Genomic DNA, 16,566 nt, shown 5'->3' with positions numbered 1-16,566 from the left:
ATCGCACAATAAAGTACTTTGTGCCCAAAAAGTCAAATGAAGTTTTATCATTTCCATACAAGATAACTTTGTACTACTCTGCCAAGTGTTTGTATGCATCAGCTTTTTATGACACACAATGGAAAGTCAATCAATCAATCAATCAATCAATCAATCAATCAATCAATCAATCAATCAATCAATCAATCGATCAATCAATCAATCAATCAATCAATCAATCAGTCAATCAATTGATCGATCAATCCATCAATCAATTGATCGATCAATCCATCAATCAATCAATCAACCAAAAGCCTTTATTGTCATTATATGCTGGGCATACAATGAAATGAGTGCTTCCCATGGTGCAATAAAATAGAACAAAAATCGAAGAACATCTTGGGTAAAAAAAAAACACCAATAGATAAAAAATTAAGGCAGATTTGTTGCTAAAATAAATAAATACACAAATAAATGCACAAAAGTGCAGTTGCAAAATATTACATTACATTGTTGTTATTTTTAGTGGTTTGAACTGAATGGAATTGAAAATAATGTACTGGTTGTGATTGGATAATATTGCACCTGTTTCTTTATATTTTTTACACATACAAAAAAAAAAAAAAACACTGGATCAAAGTTCCATTTTAGTTAGATATTCGTTTTGCAAGTTGTTGTTTTTGTTTCAAGGGCACTATTTTGCATGCCTCCCGGCCTCGGAAATCCAACCAATCAGGCACAGCTTCAAACTATTTAGACTGGTGCAGTGGCAAAGCACAGCTGTTATCCATTGACTACCCACAGCAAGCTGTACGTGTTGGAGAAGAAATGAAGTTTGCGGTCCTTCTCGGTTTTGCCCTTCTGCTTTCTGGTGAGTCAGTTCATGTCTCTGGTGAAAACTACTTCCAAGTACTGGTTTCATTGTTTTGTGTTTGTAATCCAAACCCTGGAACTTGGAGCTGTGTCTGTAGAAATTGATCCACATGGTCAGGATGGTCCTGCAAAGGTGAGTGAGGTTTTTGTTTATTTTATTTTATAAATACCCCAGTTTAATTGTTCTGTACAACACTTGGACAATGTGGAAACCTTAGCAAAAAGTGTTTAAAAAAAAAAATAACACTGATAATGCTGTAGTTGTAAATGCTTCTGTATTATAAACTTTCACCATTGCAAAAACTAGAAACATTGTAATGGCTTTTTGTGATTATAGCACTTTTAGTGTGCTCATTATTGTAGTCTAATAATGGTTCACAATACAGTCAACATATTTACGAGATTAAGTTTAAAAACACAATGTAATGTTTGAAACAAACGTGAACTATGGGGCATTCTGGGGAGTTGAAACTAGCACTGGTAATGCATTCGGGGATGCTCACAATGCTGCGTAAACTGTGCCAAAAATGAAAGTAAAACACTCATTGCACAAATGTTTCAGTGTTTTCAGGGCGTTTTCTCTAAAAGCAATAGAGTATACAGTATTGTTTAGCATAGGTACTGACCGACTCAACATAATTCAGCTTTTTTTTTCACATTTACAGAAAGTTATTTCAAGGAGAAACTAGCAGCAAATGTTACTCAGCTCAATAGTTTGGTCATCTCTCAAGATCACATTCATTCAAGTTCTCCATGCAAATGGTTTAAAGCACAATCCTAACCTAACAAAGGTGCTGAGGACATTGGATAAAGGACTGGATTCAAGCAAAACAAACTAAATGCCGACTGTTTGGATGTTCCATATGTATTTGTGTCAAGGCTGCCTGTGAGCTTTATGAAGATGGCTTTTGCAGCAAGGAGCTGAATCCTGTGTGTGGCAGTGATGGAATTACCTATTCTAATGAATGTCTTCTGTGTGTCGAAAATAGGCAAGTACAAGTTATTCTAACAGTTTCTACCTCATTTGCATGCACACACTCACTTGCTCAAACTTTTTTTTTTTTTGACCAACAGAATGAAGATGAAGAGTGTGAAGGTGGCAAGGAAGGGATGGTGCAATCAGTAACTGTGTGGAACACATTGCCTTGCAATAGGCTTGTTTGAAAACATGCCTTCTCAAAAGTTTATATACTGTGTAGTGGAAGTTCCAAACTTTTTGTTTTTCCTTCTTTCTCTTCAGCATAGTCTGAATTCGATCAGTAATGAGGGAAGATTTTTTTTTTTTTAATTTTATTTCTTTTTGCAGTTAATGGGGACCAGAACCCCACTGTGAAATGTAAAATCATGAAGTAGGATTTTGCCCTCACCAGTCTTTTTTATTTTTTTAAGAATGTTCAAAGTATGTAAACTTTTTAGTTTGTTTGAGAGAGGGTTCACCATTACATGTGTTAAATCTTAAACCTTTATGGTAACTTTTTTTTTTTTTTTTAAATATTCTTTCCTGAAGCCTGACTCAGTTTCGTGTGTGTGCGTGCGCTTTCACTGTGCTCAAATTTTATCTCCCTAACTATAGCACCGTGTGGAGTTTGCATCTGTACCCTATTTGCTTCTGTTTTAATTTTTTTTTTTTTTTTTTTAAACTGTCTGCAGCCAGGTTGGCATTAAATACCCTAACTGGATAACTTATTGGACAGATGTTTTAAATATAGCAGTGTGACGTATCTGTAAATGTGTGCATGAAAACACATTGCAAATATTTGTCAGCAGACAAAACTTACAAAGAACTGGGCTTCATCTTTTTTTTTTTCTGTTTTGCCTGATGGCAAACATAGTATTTATTTCACAAGGCAGGACCTTGTTCTGTCTTTGACATTTTTTTTTTGGGGGGGGGGGGAAGTACCTCTTGGCAGACACATCCCGTCACATGTCCATTTTGGGCAACAGCGAGGGGGCACTAAGTCCACTCTTGGGTGAACACAGGCATCCCTTCAGTCACTGGTACCCTGAACTCTATTCAACATTCTGCTGCATTATGCACCCTGAACACACTAGCTGGCAATTACACTCCAGTTTAGACCACAAGACACTTATTTATCCATTTACAATTAAATTAAACATTTTGAGTCCTAGTTTTTCTGGGGAAGATTTACAATTTAGTCTTTCAGTCACAGTCTGTTTCAATCATAGACATCTGTTATAAACATGTTTAGTCATTAGGAAATCAATTAATGCACATGAAGGAAGAAGGATGTCTTTACTTTATAAAAGCAAGTCAAATACCTTAAATGACAACACATGACACTTGGAAGAAAATCATTGTACACTTTACATTTTTTTTGGGTGATTTTAAACCAGTAACAGGTGTTCCATCTTCCGAAAGAGGGATACAGTAAAAAATGTTTGTGAGGAACTGTTAAAATGTCACTAATGAGCAGCAATCGGTTATTTAAAGCTGCTGTTTCTGGAATACTAAGAACCACTCAGTGCCCCAGTGTATTTCTGACAGTCTGAACCTATCTCAAAGGAGAAACGTTTAAGTCTTGGAAACCAATAGGCTAATTTTAAAACTTCTTTTTTTCATTTATTGCCATACCAATTTGGTCAATAGAAGCCAACGTGTATGTATTTCTTTTGGGTCGTCCTGTTAGACAATCAATGAATCAAATGAATGAAAATGTAAAATTTTGCGAAAGATGCTGCTAACCAAAGTTGGATAAATACAGAAATGATGGGTGTAGCGAAGTATTCATGGTAAAGTTGAATTATCAATGTGGTTGGATTGAAAGCAACAAAAGAGAGAAAATGCGTAATTTGACCTCATTAGAAAATGATGGCCATGAGCAAACGTTTACATCACTGATTTTGTGAAGCGGAAAAAATACTGTAGAGGTAAACGATATATTCCTATGAATTTACCGTGATTGCTACACAGTAATTTGAAAACGTGCTCTTTGTAGTGAATCTTGTTTTGACGCTAAGACTGTCAGTACCTGTCTGAGGCGGATCCGCACCTCAGCCGTGTCCTCGCCCACCCGTGGCACGTACCAGGCACCGCACTGAGTTGACCCTCCACTTGGAGCTTTGTCACCCGCTTCGTGGATTATGACTAGGACTCAGCTTCCCAGCAGGCTTGTGGATAGCTAGAGAAGAGGTGCTCGCCGCATCTGTTGCCTGGGTGAATTCATCATATGCTAGTATCACCGAGCTGTAGTCCAAGGGAAGGACCGAGACTTTTTTTTTTCATTTTAAATGTTATATATATATATATATATATATATATATATATATCGACAATTACAAATGACACCTCGTAATTCTGATGGATTGTACCCCACGTGAGTCTTCAGTAAATAGTTAACCTGCTAAATTGTGTTGAAAACAAGGGCGGAGATGAATGTGTAGGAATGGTTTTGGCGTGAGACTGCGGGGAGCTAACGGCAGCTAGCCTACCTGCAAGTTGGATGCTAATTGACATGTCGGCTATGCAGCTAGTATGTGTACAGTAGTCCTTCTGGCAACATAGATCATGTGTTGCAGTAGCAGACAGTTAAATACAATGATAGCGCATTCGGCGGCCTGCAGCTAGGCGAGCATGGAGTCTTTCCTGCAGATCGCGCCCCACTCTCTGGCCATCGTGTTGTCCAGGGTCGGGGCTGGGGAGGCGGTGGGGGCTGCCGGAGTGTCGGAGAGCGACGAGCTCCCCAGACACCACACCGGCTATGAGATATTTGCCGATTTCAAAGCGGAAAACACGCAACATCACGTATGGAATCAACGGATTACCGAGGCTGTGTCCGAGACTTTCTTCCTGGGATGGATAGACGAGCATGTGCTGCTTATACAGGGGAAGGAGGACCACCTGGAGGTATTGAGGGAGGGATGGATGCGGAGGTCCCTCAACCCGCCTCGGGGATTCACCATCAAATATCTGGGTAAGCCTTCCAAGTACCTGTTAAATGCTGCTGCTGTGTCAATAAAGCCTCTTCTCACACAGACGAACACAAAGTTTCACATGTACATTTGTCATTGGACAACTGGTATTTTAGCATCTCAGGAGATTTTCCGCACCGATAACATCGGTGCCCTTAACATTAGGGATGTGCGAGTACAGATAGCAGATATCGCTATGAGAGTGACTCCCTGATTTAAAGGTACAGTATGGCGTACTCGTCAACACTGCCAATACTCAGTATTGAATACTGCCACTGTATCGTACCAACCTGAGGTGCATAAAAATCCGAGATTAAGTCCTCCTCGCCAGGAGCTGGCGCTAGAAAACTGTCACCTTTTTGGATGGGTGAATTTGAGTAAACAAACCGTAACTAAGCAGAAATCAGTTCAGAAAGACGTATGAATGGGGGTGCACTGTCATGTTATTGGTTGCTGAAATGAAAGTGGGAGTTGGAAAGTGTCTTTCTTTCGACTGCCAGCTGTGATCAAGAACCAGAGAAAACTGAGCAGTTATCAACCAAATGGCGACAACTGTGGCTCTCTCGTATCAGCTGATCCAATCTTACAGCCAAATCATTACCTTATGTCAAAGCTTGCTCTAAGCATTTTGTTCTTGGTAGGTAATGGATACCTTTTAGAATTTCACACCAATTTAGCAATAACTAAGTTCTGTGAAGGAGAAGTATTCTTTAGGGCCAAAGGCAGAGATAATACTAAAAAATAATAATAATCTACACCTCATTCATTGGTATAATCAACATAATTTAACACAATGCTGACTGTAATCATGCAAATGAATACTTTTGACAGCATTCACTCAGAAATTAAGTAGCCTCAGCCAAGAGACACAGGTTGCTTACAATGGATACAGCCACATCACGAACCCAGTCATTGATAAATTAGTTGTAGGTTTTCAGACCTTTGTAATTCTTTACATCAGTCATGGTAAAAGCGCTTGTCGAGAAGAGGAGATAGTTGACGATGTCTGGATAGGTTACGGATGCCCACAGTTCGAAATTTTTGCTCCATTTGTGTTTCTCCAAGGCATATTGGGTCGATATTGTTGACCAAAGCACACTTCTTGTCATAACGGTTTCTTGAAGTAATAACTAATGAGCCCCGATAACTTTCCATCTTTTTAGCCATCATGCATCACTTTTAAGTCATACGAACATTTCTGTAACTCTGGTCTGTATGCAAAAGCTATAGAGCGAACCGATCCAACAAGGTGGCAATTGCAAGCAGTGCCTGGAGGAGGTCACGTGGTCAAAAACTGTCTGTAGTCAAAAAGGTTGATAACTAATATTTGTAGCTGATTCATTTGGAGTGAAAGACAAAATATTGGTGTCGGATATTTTTTTAACAATACAAAGACAGTCACTCATATCTGAAAAATCTACGAGTGTGGTCCACCAGTCATGCCCTCAGATATAATGTTACGGGTGTGATTGGGGATGGAATCTCAAGACCTTAAAATAACTTAGAGTTGTTATACCTGAGTATGTACAGTGGTGACTTGGTTCTGGAACACAATCCGTTCCAGAAGGCCGGTTGAAAACTGAAACGTTCAAAAACCAAAGCACATTTTCCCATTACAATAAATGGAAAATGAAATAATGCATTCCCAGCCTAAAAAATATTTTTTTAAAGCATTTTTATTTTTAGCTTTTCCTGAAAATAAACTACATAGTAGAAAAACATGTATAGTTTAAATACTTTATATAATGAAATCCTTGAAGAAATATAGTTGTTTTTTGCTTAAAATGTATGCTTCAGTAGGAGAGTATACTGGGCTGGGAGTGCATTGCCGTGTCTGTACCGACTTGGCCCCCAGCCTTGTAAACTTTTTTTAATAAACAAAAGTACAGAATAATTTAAAGGTCACGTGTCATCACTATAAACATTATAAAATAGATATTGTAATGAAAAATACATATAACATTATTCACTTCAATGTCTATATGAAAAAATAAATGTGAGCGGCGAGTGCCTCATCCATGCGCAAAGTTGCTGAAAGTGTCATTCTACGACAATCAATTGGTCGCCATATTGGCTGCATCCTCTGTCCGTGACGTCACCCGGACATTCGGCAATAAAAACACGCGGTTCACCCTATGATGGGAGACGAACACGCCCCTTCTGACACGGAAACTCTTTTCGAAAAGAAGACCACACAACCAACTGAAGTTACCGGGGCAATATTACACTTTTGTTTCGTGCCATGTTCAGATGATATGCGATTACGGCCAAACCGCCCCGCGTCCGATCCACTTCCGCGGCGGAGATGAGCCATCGCGGCTCATCGCAGCCGGCCGGTGTGGCTCATTTTCGGCACCAAGGTAGCTTATCACGGAGCCAGTTGTACTGCTTTAGGGGGTTGTTCATAGCCACAGTACGCGATGAACAACACCATCGAGCCGGGGCGCTTTACTGTGTTGTCACCGCACGCGGCCGAGTGAAGCATTGTCGGCTGCGTTCTTCAGAGCCGCCGCCATCCACAAGCCTGATGCGCAGCGTTCGCCTCAGCCGCGGCGCCTCAGCCGGTGTGGCTCATTTTTGGTGCCATGGTGGTTTATAATGGAGCTAAGCCGTGCTGCTTTAGGGGGGTTGTTCATAGACTCCGCAGTACGCAATGAACAACACCGTCGAGCCGGGGCGCTTTACTGCGCGCATGCGGCTGAGTGAGGCATTCTTGGCTGGGTTCTTCAGAGCCGCCGCCGTCCGTGAGCCTAAGGCACAGCCTTCACTGGCGAAGCAACGCAGCAGCCATCCGACGCGCACATCAACATATTTCATACGCGGATCTTTTGTTACGTTATAAGAGACCGATTATGTGGTCCGCCCCAAACTATTTATTTTTTTTTTAGTACCTGTATACACACCTACCTGTCATTTGGAACCCACAAAGCTCTCGTCCTCTGCAGCCGTGCAATCTATTTTTCATGACGAACCGGGTCTCTTGCAAACTTATGAAGGGTAAATCCAATCTCCCGAGTGTTCAAGCAATGTCCAGCAATGCAACGATCCAATCCAGCATTTTGCAATTTTTTAGCATTTTGGCTAACACGAAGGAACAAAGAGCGACCTTCCCGGTGGTAAAAGTAATGGAAACAAAACGAGTCCACTTGGGGGTGCTTCTGTCCTTTACGTCACTTCCTGCTTCTTCTCGAAAATAAAAATCCCTCGAGAAGATTTTCATGGCGGGAGTTACAAAAAGCTTTATACGTCAAAATCATGTTTTGTGGTGAAAAAAACACATGGGCCCATATTGGCTGCCGTTTCATCATTAATAGCACACTAAAAATCATTCATTTCATGACAGTGACAGTTTTTATTTGCACAGAAAGTACCTAACATGTACAAAACATTTAACTTGCAACTAGAGGTAGGGTTAATGGAACAAAAGAAAAAAGCAATGCAAAACAACTGCTTCAAATGTCTTCGGTTAACAAAGAAAGAATCTAATGTAGACTGTTTCTACTAACTTTTGAGCACCTTCCTGAAGTGGCTCATAACAACGTCATTGAAATTTTGCAGTGCTCTGCAACATTCTGCTTTGTTAGAGTGATGGAGTTCTACAAAATTATGGATGTCGTTCCAATTGGCGCAGATAGCTTTTATATCGGCACTTGAGACATCCTTCCTGCCTTCAGTCTCATCAGACAACATCTCCCTTCCTCGCCAACACTATCCCCAGCAAACTGCTGCTCGTTTACGAAAATAAGAAACAACTGTTCGACTTCCTCCAAGATCTGTGGCCTCTGCTTGGTCAACACGGTTGCTCCTTTAGCAGCATCACTTGCTTTGAGGGCATCCTTGTGTTTCAGAATGGTGCTGATCATTGATTTTGCCATGCCATACTTCATCGATAGCTCAGAAACATGCACACCAGATTCTTATCCGGCTATCAAATCCTTTCTTTTTTTCAGCACCAGCAGTTTCTTTGAAGCCATGATCAGGGGTAAATATTGCTCAATTGGAAGAAATAAAGTCACTCCCGAACACGTCCGCTTGCAGAAGAGTGTGTGGGTCAACTGGTTGCGTTGTGCACCGTTGGGCGCGTTAGGTCGTTTCTGTTTTTTTCAGGGGTGCGTTCGAAAGCACAATAACAAATTGTCGTGGGTCAGCTGGTCGGCCGTTCGAATACTGATTTTTCGTTCGAAAACCAAAGCAAAAAAATCTCAATTTTCGTTCGAAAACCGATTTGTACGAAAAGTGATGTTTGAAAACCGAGGTACCGCTGTAGTTGTCACCTGATACCATAATCTGAATGTATTGACACTGCACAGACTGAGACACACATTTTTAAAGAGGTCAGTAGACATTCAATTTCAAAACTAAGTATTCATTTAATCCAGTCACTCACATTTGAAAAATGTACAGGTGTGGTCAGTCATGCTTGCAGATGAATGTGCGGGTCTGATTAGGGATGGAATCTCAAGACTTTAAAATAACTTACTGGATTAACATATAACATAACATAACTGTAAATTAAAAATAAAATAAATACATAACTAAAATATAAAACAAAAATTCCAAACTCAGAAATGTTAATTTCTACTTTCAACTGATATTAGTAGAACATGATATAAAAAGGTATTTAAAATTTTTCATCAATAAAAATTCCTGATCTGACAAACTATCTGAAGAAAAGTTAAATGCACTGGCCTGTCAAGGAATAAACACGAACGGTCTACACCCGCAATGTTTTAAAAATAATGAAAGTTTAGTTCAACATAATCAGCCTTAGTGGCAACAAGCTAGTGATTCATTGGAGCAAACATTCCTGTCGGCTATCGCAATGTATTGTGATAATCTAGCGTAATTTACGGAGATATCTATTTTCAATCCATTGATGAAAGCGAGCGGTAGATGATCTATATCTTCCTAAAGCATGTAGATGGTAAAAGTTTTCAACTTCAAGGAAATGCGATAACACGGGAGAAAATGACCGTTTCATTCCAATATGCCACCCAAAAAAACATGAAAACGTGGTCGAATTACTTAAAGGTAAAAACAAGACATGACTTACCTGTCATGGCATCTGGAACACTGGCAGTGACATGAGGCTAATACAGTGATGAATTGTAGCTGATACACAGATGTTCAAATACTTATTTGCAGCTGTATCACACAAATAAATCACACATAGTGATTTCTGGATTTTTCTTTTTAGGTTATCTCTCTCACAGTGGACATACCACCTACGATGAAAATTTCAGACCACTCCATGATTTCTAAGTGGGAGAACTTGCAATATAGCAGGGCATTCAAATACTTTCTTCACTGTCTGGACAGACAAGTCTAATGTTAGAACTTAGATCAAGTCAAAGTAAATCACAATCTCATAGTTATTTTAGTTAGATACTGAAATATTACCTGTGTTATATCCCAGAAATGTTTTCAGTGTGACAGAATTTCCTTTGACCTGGCTCAAGATGTTGATGACTTTCGACGTAAATGCGATCGCAGTAGGTGAAGAAGCTCCGAACGTGTACTTTTGGCATAACTTCCGATCATGCTCAGTACGGTAAACTTGCATTTCTTGTTTCCGGGTGAATATTGATTGTTTAAGATCAGGCTTGTTTTGTCACCGTTTATGATACAAACACGTACATCATTGTCAAGACCAACGTTCCCTCTAATTTTTTTTACGTGTCTGAGCAAACACACTAAGCCTGTAAGCGCTCCCTTTGACCACTGTGAGCAACATCAGATGTATGCACTGTGGTCAGATCAGTGTCATCCATTGAAGCTACACGGTTCATTCAAAGATTCAGATTACAGCATTTACATTCGCATCAGAACGTTTTCAAGTGTTTTAAATTAAATACATTTTTGCAAACTTCCATTGAAAATGTAAAGAAACGAAAAAATACATTGCTAACTAAACCAAGCCAGCTTTTAACTATAAATATGAAAGGTCGCTTGCAACTTTGTTTCAATTTTTTTTAAACCCACAATCATATATCCTTCTATTTTTCTTGGTGTAAAACTGAATTATTGTTTGCAGAATATCTTTAGCAATGAATGTTGAAAGCTGAATGATGCTCCGTTTTAAGGTTAACATTATGTTGCTTCTTATATTTAAAATCCATAATTAGCTTTTTGTGCACTGAATTGTTTGTGCTTTCATCCTCGATCAGGCTGTGCCTACGTGGAATTTTAACATTATACACCATCGCATCTTGTACCTTCTACTTTGGCTTCAGACCAGACCTTTTTTGCTCAAAAAAGAGAAAATCATGTCCAGTTTCACCACTTTTTCTTCTATTATTCACAAACCCCGACATTCATTAAAGCAACAGCACTTTTTTTAATAATTTACTTTTACCATTATTATCGAGAGTAAACACAAGCGCGGCATGTGTCTAACTCTTTTTTCCCGACGTCGCCCAGACTGTGTCGCTAACTAAAGCGCTGGTGTAATTATGAGTGGACCCCTTGAAGAGCCGGAGGGTGGCGGAGTCAGGTAAACTAACAGGAGACCATGTGCTTCCGTGTTAAAAAAAGTCACGCTGTGGTTTACTGCGCTGGATCAGTTTTCATGCATGCTGAGAACGTCTACATACGGATATCTTGTCATAAATTTTACGTGTGTGATTTTTCGTGCTCGACTGTGCAGATTTGTAAGTGCGATGGCGTGCGGACGCCCGTCACAGTGACTGATATATATATATATATATATATATATATATATATATATATATATATATATATCCATCCATTTCCTGAGCTGTTTATCCTCACAAGGGTCACAGTGAGTGCTAGAGCCAATCCCAGCTGTCAACGGGTAGGAGGCGGGGTACACCCAGACCTTTTGTCCCCATCCTGCCTCAAAGTCTGCGCAGACTAACTTGCTCCTGTCTTCACAAAGATCTTCAACAGATCTCAAGAACTGTGTGAAGTACCAACCTGCTTCAAATGCTACACCATCATACCATTCCCTAAAAAAGCAGTAGTCTCAGGTCTTAATGACTACAGGTCTGTTGCCTTGACATCAGAGGTCATGAAGTCCTTTGAACGCTTTGTTCTGGACCACCTCAAGAGCGTCACAAGTCCCCAGGTGGACCCACTGCAATTTGCATATGGAGCTAACAGGTCTGCAGATGATGCCGTCAAATTGGGTCTCCACTTCATCCTCGAACATCTCGACAGCGAGGGAATCTACGCGAGGCTCTGCACCATCATCTCTGAACTCCTCTCCTCCAAACCTCTTGAGCTCACCATCTCGTCTGCCATCCCCCATTGAATCTACAACGTCCTGACTTGCAGGACACAGCAGGTGAGGCTAGGGGACACCACTTCATCTAGGCAAACTATCAGCACTGGTGGGGCGCCCCAAGTCTTTCTCCTTTCTCCTCTGCTCTTCTCGTGCGACACAAACGACTACCTTGAGGCACCCAGCTAACAAACTCCTGAAGTTCAGAGATGACACCACTGTCATCGGCCTCATCAAAGACAGCGACGAATCTGTGTATCAACTGGAAGTGACGAGATTGGAGCTTTGGTATGGCCAACACAACCTGGCATTGAACACTCTAGACTGTAGAGATTATTGTGGACTTCAGGAGGCATCCTTCACTTTAGCTGCCCTCAAAGCAGTCCAACGATGTTGTGTGAACCATTGAGACCTTCAAGTTCTTGGGAATTACAGTCTCACAGGACTTGAACTGGGAGACGAACATCAACTCCATCCTCAAAAAAGCCCAGCAAAGGATGTACTTCTTGCGGCTTTTGAGGAAGCACGGCCTGTCACAAGAGCTGCTGAGACAGTGCTACACAGCGGTCATCCAATAATTACGGTCTACCTCCATCGCAGGCTGGTTTGGGGCTGCCACAAAAAAGGACAACCTCCGAGTGCAACAAACAATCAAAACCGATGATCAGATTGTCACCACTACCCTACCCACCCTTGAAGACTTGCACACCACTCGAACAAGGTCCAGAGCGGGCAGGATCCTTTCAGACCCTCCACATCCTGTCCACCAGTTCTTCCTGCTCCTTCTGTCGTGTAAGCACTACCCATCAAAGCAAGTCAAAACTATCAGGCATTTAAACATTTTTTTCCCTCTGCCAATTGGGTTATTAAGTTTATATAAATAAAATTATTTATTTATGTGATACAGCTGCAAGTATTTGAACACCCATGAAATATAATTCTGACCCTCAAAGACCTGTTAGTCCGCCTTTTAAAAGTCCACCTCCACACCATGTATTATAATGAATCAGATGGACCTGTGTGAGGTTGTTAGCTGCATAAAGACACCTGGCCACCCCATACAATCAGTAAGACTCAAACTTGTAACATGGCCAAGACCAAAGAGCTGTCCAAAGACACCAGAGACAAAATTGTACAATTCCACATGGCTGGAAAGGACTACGAGAAATTGGAAACCAACTTGGTGATAAAAGGTCCCCTGTTGGAGCAATCATTAGAAAATGGAAGAAGTTAAACATGACGGTCAATCTCAATCGGAATGGAGCCCCATGCAAGATACCACCTCGTGAGGTCTCAATGATCCTTAGGAAGGTGAGGAATCAACCCAGGACTACACGACAAGACTTCATCAATGACCTGAAAAGATCTGCGACCACCGTTTCCAAGGTGACTGTTGGTTACACACTAAGACGTCATGGTTTGAAATCATGCATGGCACGAAAGGTTCCCCTACTTAAACCAGCACATGTTAAGCCCCGTCCTAAAGAAGACTCTCCCCAAAATTCATATGGTCAATAAACCCTCCAATGTGAATATTTTTACAAATATCTTTGACATTAATTGAAAATAAATAATATTTTTTAAATCCAAGCAAGATGTGGATGTGTGCCAGCTTTCACAGCCAGACGTAGAAGAAATATCCTTGACTCGGCCCATGAAGTCGCCAGTGCTTAGAGACTATACGTTCTCGCTAAGCCAAGATGCCGACTTGTTCTGCACCAAAACTGAGAAAACGCACCCAAATTTGTCCTTCTTTAACCTCCCGTGGGGTCAACCTGACGGGATAAATACCTGTAAGTGTGTGAATGTTTGTTTGTTTAGATGTGCCCTGCGATTGGCTGGGAACCAGGTCAGGGTGTACCCCACCTAATGCCCAAAGACAGCTGCCATAGGCTCCAGCACTCCTGCGAGCCCTGTGAGGATGAGCGGCTTGGACAATGGATGGATATTTTTTTTTAAATTAACTGTCCGATTAAGCCGTTATTGGCATTTTATTCTGATGAATATTGGACTCACCATTAGCCTAAAAAAATCTGAATTGATTCGACCCTTTAATGTCTTCACCGGATGTTTTTGGGACTCTGTTACGGCTTTCACAATGTTTGTCATCAATTGCTGCTGTTTTCTGTTATCATTCTATTCAACACAATAAGTGGTTTCTTTCTAACCAATGCCCATGTCACCCAATACTGTATACTGTATGTAAAATGTAACATTGTTTCACCCCTACATTTTCGCAGTTCGTGGTTCACCGTTCGCAGCCCCGCATATGTGCGGATTTTGCTCTCCAGATTTTTTTTTTAAATGTACTGTATTTTCATAATTGCAGAGGTCTTAAATTTTCTTCTAAATAGACAGGACACCACATTAGACATAGCACCTTACAATGTGATGTACCCTATTTGCACACTGAGTTCCAACATTTGCAAATGTTGTTGTGTGACTTGTCCAATAAAGTACGCTTAAACACACTGGTTACACGTATTCTAGCTTGTGTTTTAGCGTGTACAAAAGCTACCATATGATGGTGCTCATGAGGCAGTGAGGAATAATTTCATTTTACATCTGTAAGCGTAAGAAGCTTATATTGCCCTACACGCTGCCTGTGTAGGCAGGTCATTATTGATGATGTTGGTCACATTCACAGAGCGTACCCACGTGAATAACAAGGGAACAATGTATTGATATTGATGGAAAGCCAAAACAGTACAGCTACATAAAAACTGTTATTGCCTGTTTGCTGTGTGGGTTAGAGCTTTTTGTCAATATGTGGAGTCACACAACGAGTCTTGCTGGTTGGCTGGCTTGTGGAATTCTGGATTTCATCCAGTAAGACTTAAAACACACACTTCTGGATGAACACATTAATTTAGGTTTTGCATGTGGGTTTTCTATGAACACCAGACTCCAGTTTTTGCAACAGAAGGGAAATAAGGGGGTGGACTCAAAGGAATCCTGCCCCTCTCTGTTAGCCCCCTCCCTGATTCTCCTCTCCACACTCAGTAGTGTTGCCACTGTCACGTTGAAAAGTCACATAATTATTTTACTGACAACTTGATTTAAAAATTAATTGGGTTAGATTACAAGTCACGCTTTTACCTACTTTCAGCAGATGCTTAGTGGCAAGAATATTACAAGACCATTAACTTAACCATACCCATTACATAGGAATATACAAGGTTACAAGGTTATCAACACGAACCGTCCATCCATTTTCTGAGCCACTTAGCATCACAAGGGTCGTGGGAGTACTGGAGCCTATCCTAGCTATTTTAAGCACCAGTATAACGTAAATATGAGTGTTGTTGAAACCACATTAAATAAGATACTCATTACAGACTTGACATGCCAAATACAGTACCAAAGCATGTAAACAAGAACACTATTCTCAAGTACATTTCTCTAAAGTCTTAAATTGATAGGTAGATAGACTGTAGAAACCCTGCATATTGTTCAGGTTACGTGGTTTCCAATTGGGTGGCCATCCATGAAGACAACAGTGTGCTTGCCTGTGTGCATGTGGTTGTGTGTGTGTGTGTTATGTGTGTCACTCACATTTATGTTCATGTACACTCACACACCGTTGCTTTCATGGTTCACAATCCCCAGTGTACTAAGCATGGTGTTCTGGTTTCTACATTTGGCTACTTACTGTATTTTGCTGGCATGTCAAGTCTGTACTAAGTTGCTGATTTAATGTGGCTTCAACTACCCTAATATTTAAGTAATTGATTCATTTTGATATCATCCTGTTACTTGTGTGGCATTCATTAAAAGTAATGGGTACATTGTGTGTGTGTGTGTGTGTGTGTGTGGTGTGTGTGTGTGTGTGTGTGTGTGTGTGTGTGTGTGTGTGTGTACATGTGTTTATGTAAAAGACCATGCCGGTTAGCTGCTGGGCTTAGGGGAGACAGGACTCCAGATAATGTTGTTCTAAAAACCTGATTGCAGCCTACAGTACTCATTTTACATGCATTTTAGAGTTTGAGAATCAGGGTTGGCTGGACCCACAAGCAGATGGACGCAGACGAAGTTGTGGAGAATGGATTATTTAAAATAGAGTTTAGAATCGGATTTCAACAGTGTGATGGTTGACTGTCGGGACAAGGAACATGTGGGAAGCGGGGCCGTGAACAGGTGGAAGAGGTAGGCGCCGTGGCAAGACAGCAAGGCGGGCAGCATGGTAGGAGCACTGAGGACGAAAAGTAACACTGAGCGAAATACAATTGCAGGAAGTAGCGTAGCTTACATGTGAGGAAAGAGCCGGTGGACAATGGATGAACTTGAATACTTTGGCAGGGGAGTCCTGGATCTGGCAGTCTTAAATGCATGCAAGGATGAATGCTGATTGACAACATCCTTCAGTAAGAATAATTAACCCAGAAGGCATTGCGCGCTGAATACAACAGTAAAACACTATTCCTTATCTTCTGTTTTTCCTTTCGGCTTGTCCTGTTAGGGGTCCCCACTGGTTGTCATATCTTTTTCCATCTAAGCATATCTCCTTCATCATCCTCTCTAACACCAACTGCCCTCATGTC

The 16,566-nt window shown here is 40.8% G+C and overlaps 1 protein-coding gene across 1 annotated transcript in view; it reads left to right on the top strand.

Annotated features, from left to right (window-relative positions):
• The first annotated feature begins 4,214 nt into the window (after positions 1 to 4,214).
• Positions 4,215 to 16,566, top strand: part of LOC133508614 (storkhead-box protein 2-like) — a 96,816-nt gene continuing 84,464 nt past the window's right edge. The window contains exon 1 of the mRNA XM_061834844.1: positions 4,215 to 4,784. Coding sequence (XP_061690828.1) covers positions 4,445 to 4,784 — 340 coding nt within the window. The 5' untranslated portion in view covers positions 4,215 to 4,444. The remainder of the gene's footprint in view (positions 4,785 to 16,566) is intronic.

The sequence above is a fragment of the Syngnathoides biaculeatus genome, chromosome 11 (genome assembly GCF_019802595.1).
Source record: "Syngnathoides biaculeatus isolate LvHL_M chromosome 11, ASM1980259v1, whole genome shotgun sequence".
NCBI classification, from domain to species: Eukaryota; Metazoa; Chordata; class Actinopteri; order Syngnathiformes; family Syngnathidae; genus Syngnathoides; species Syngnathoides biaculeatus.
Note: the sequence above shows the minus strand (reverse complement) of the source record. Positions and strands in the feature narration are given on the sequence as shown.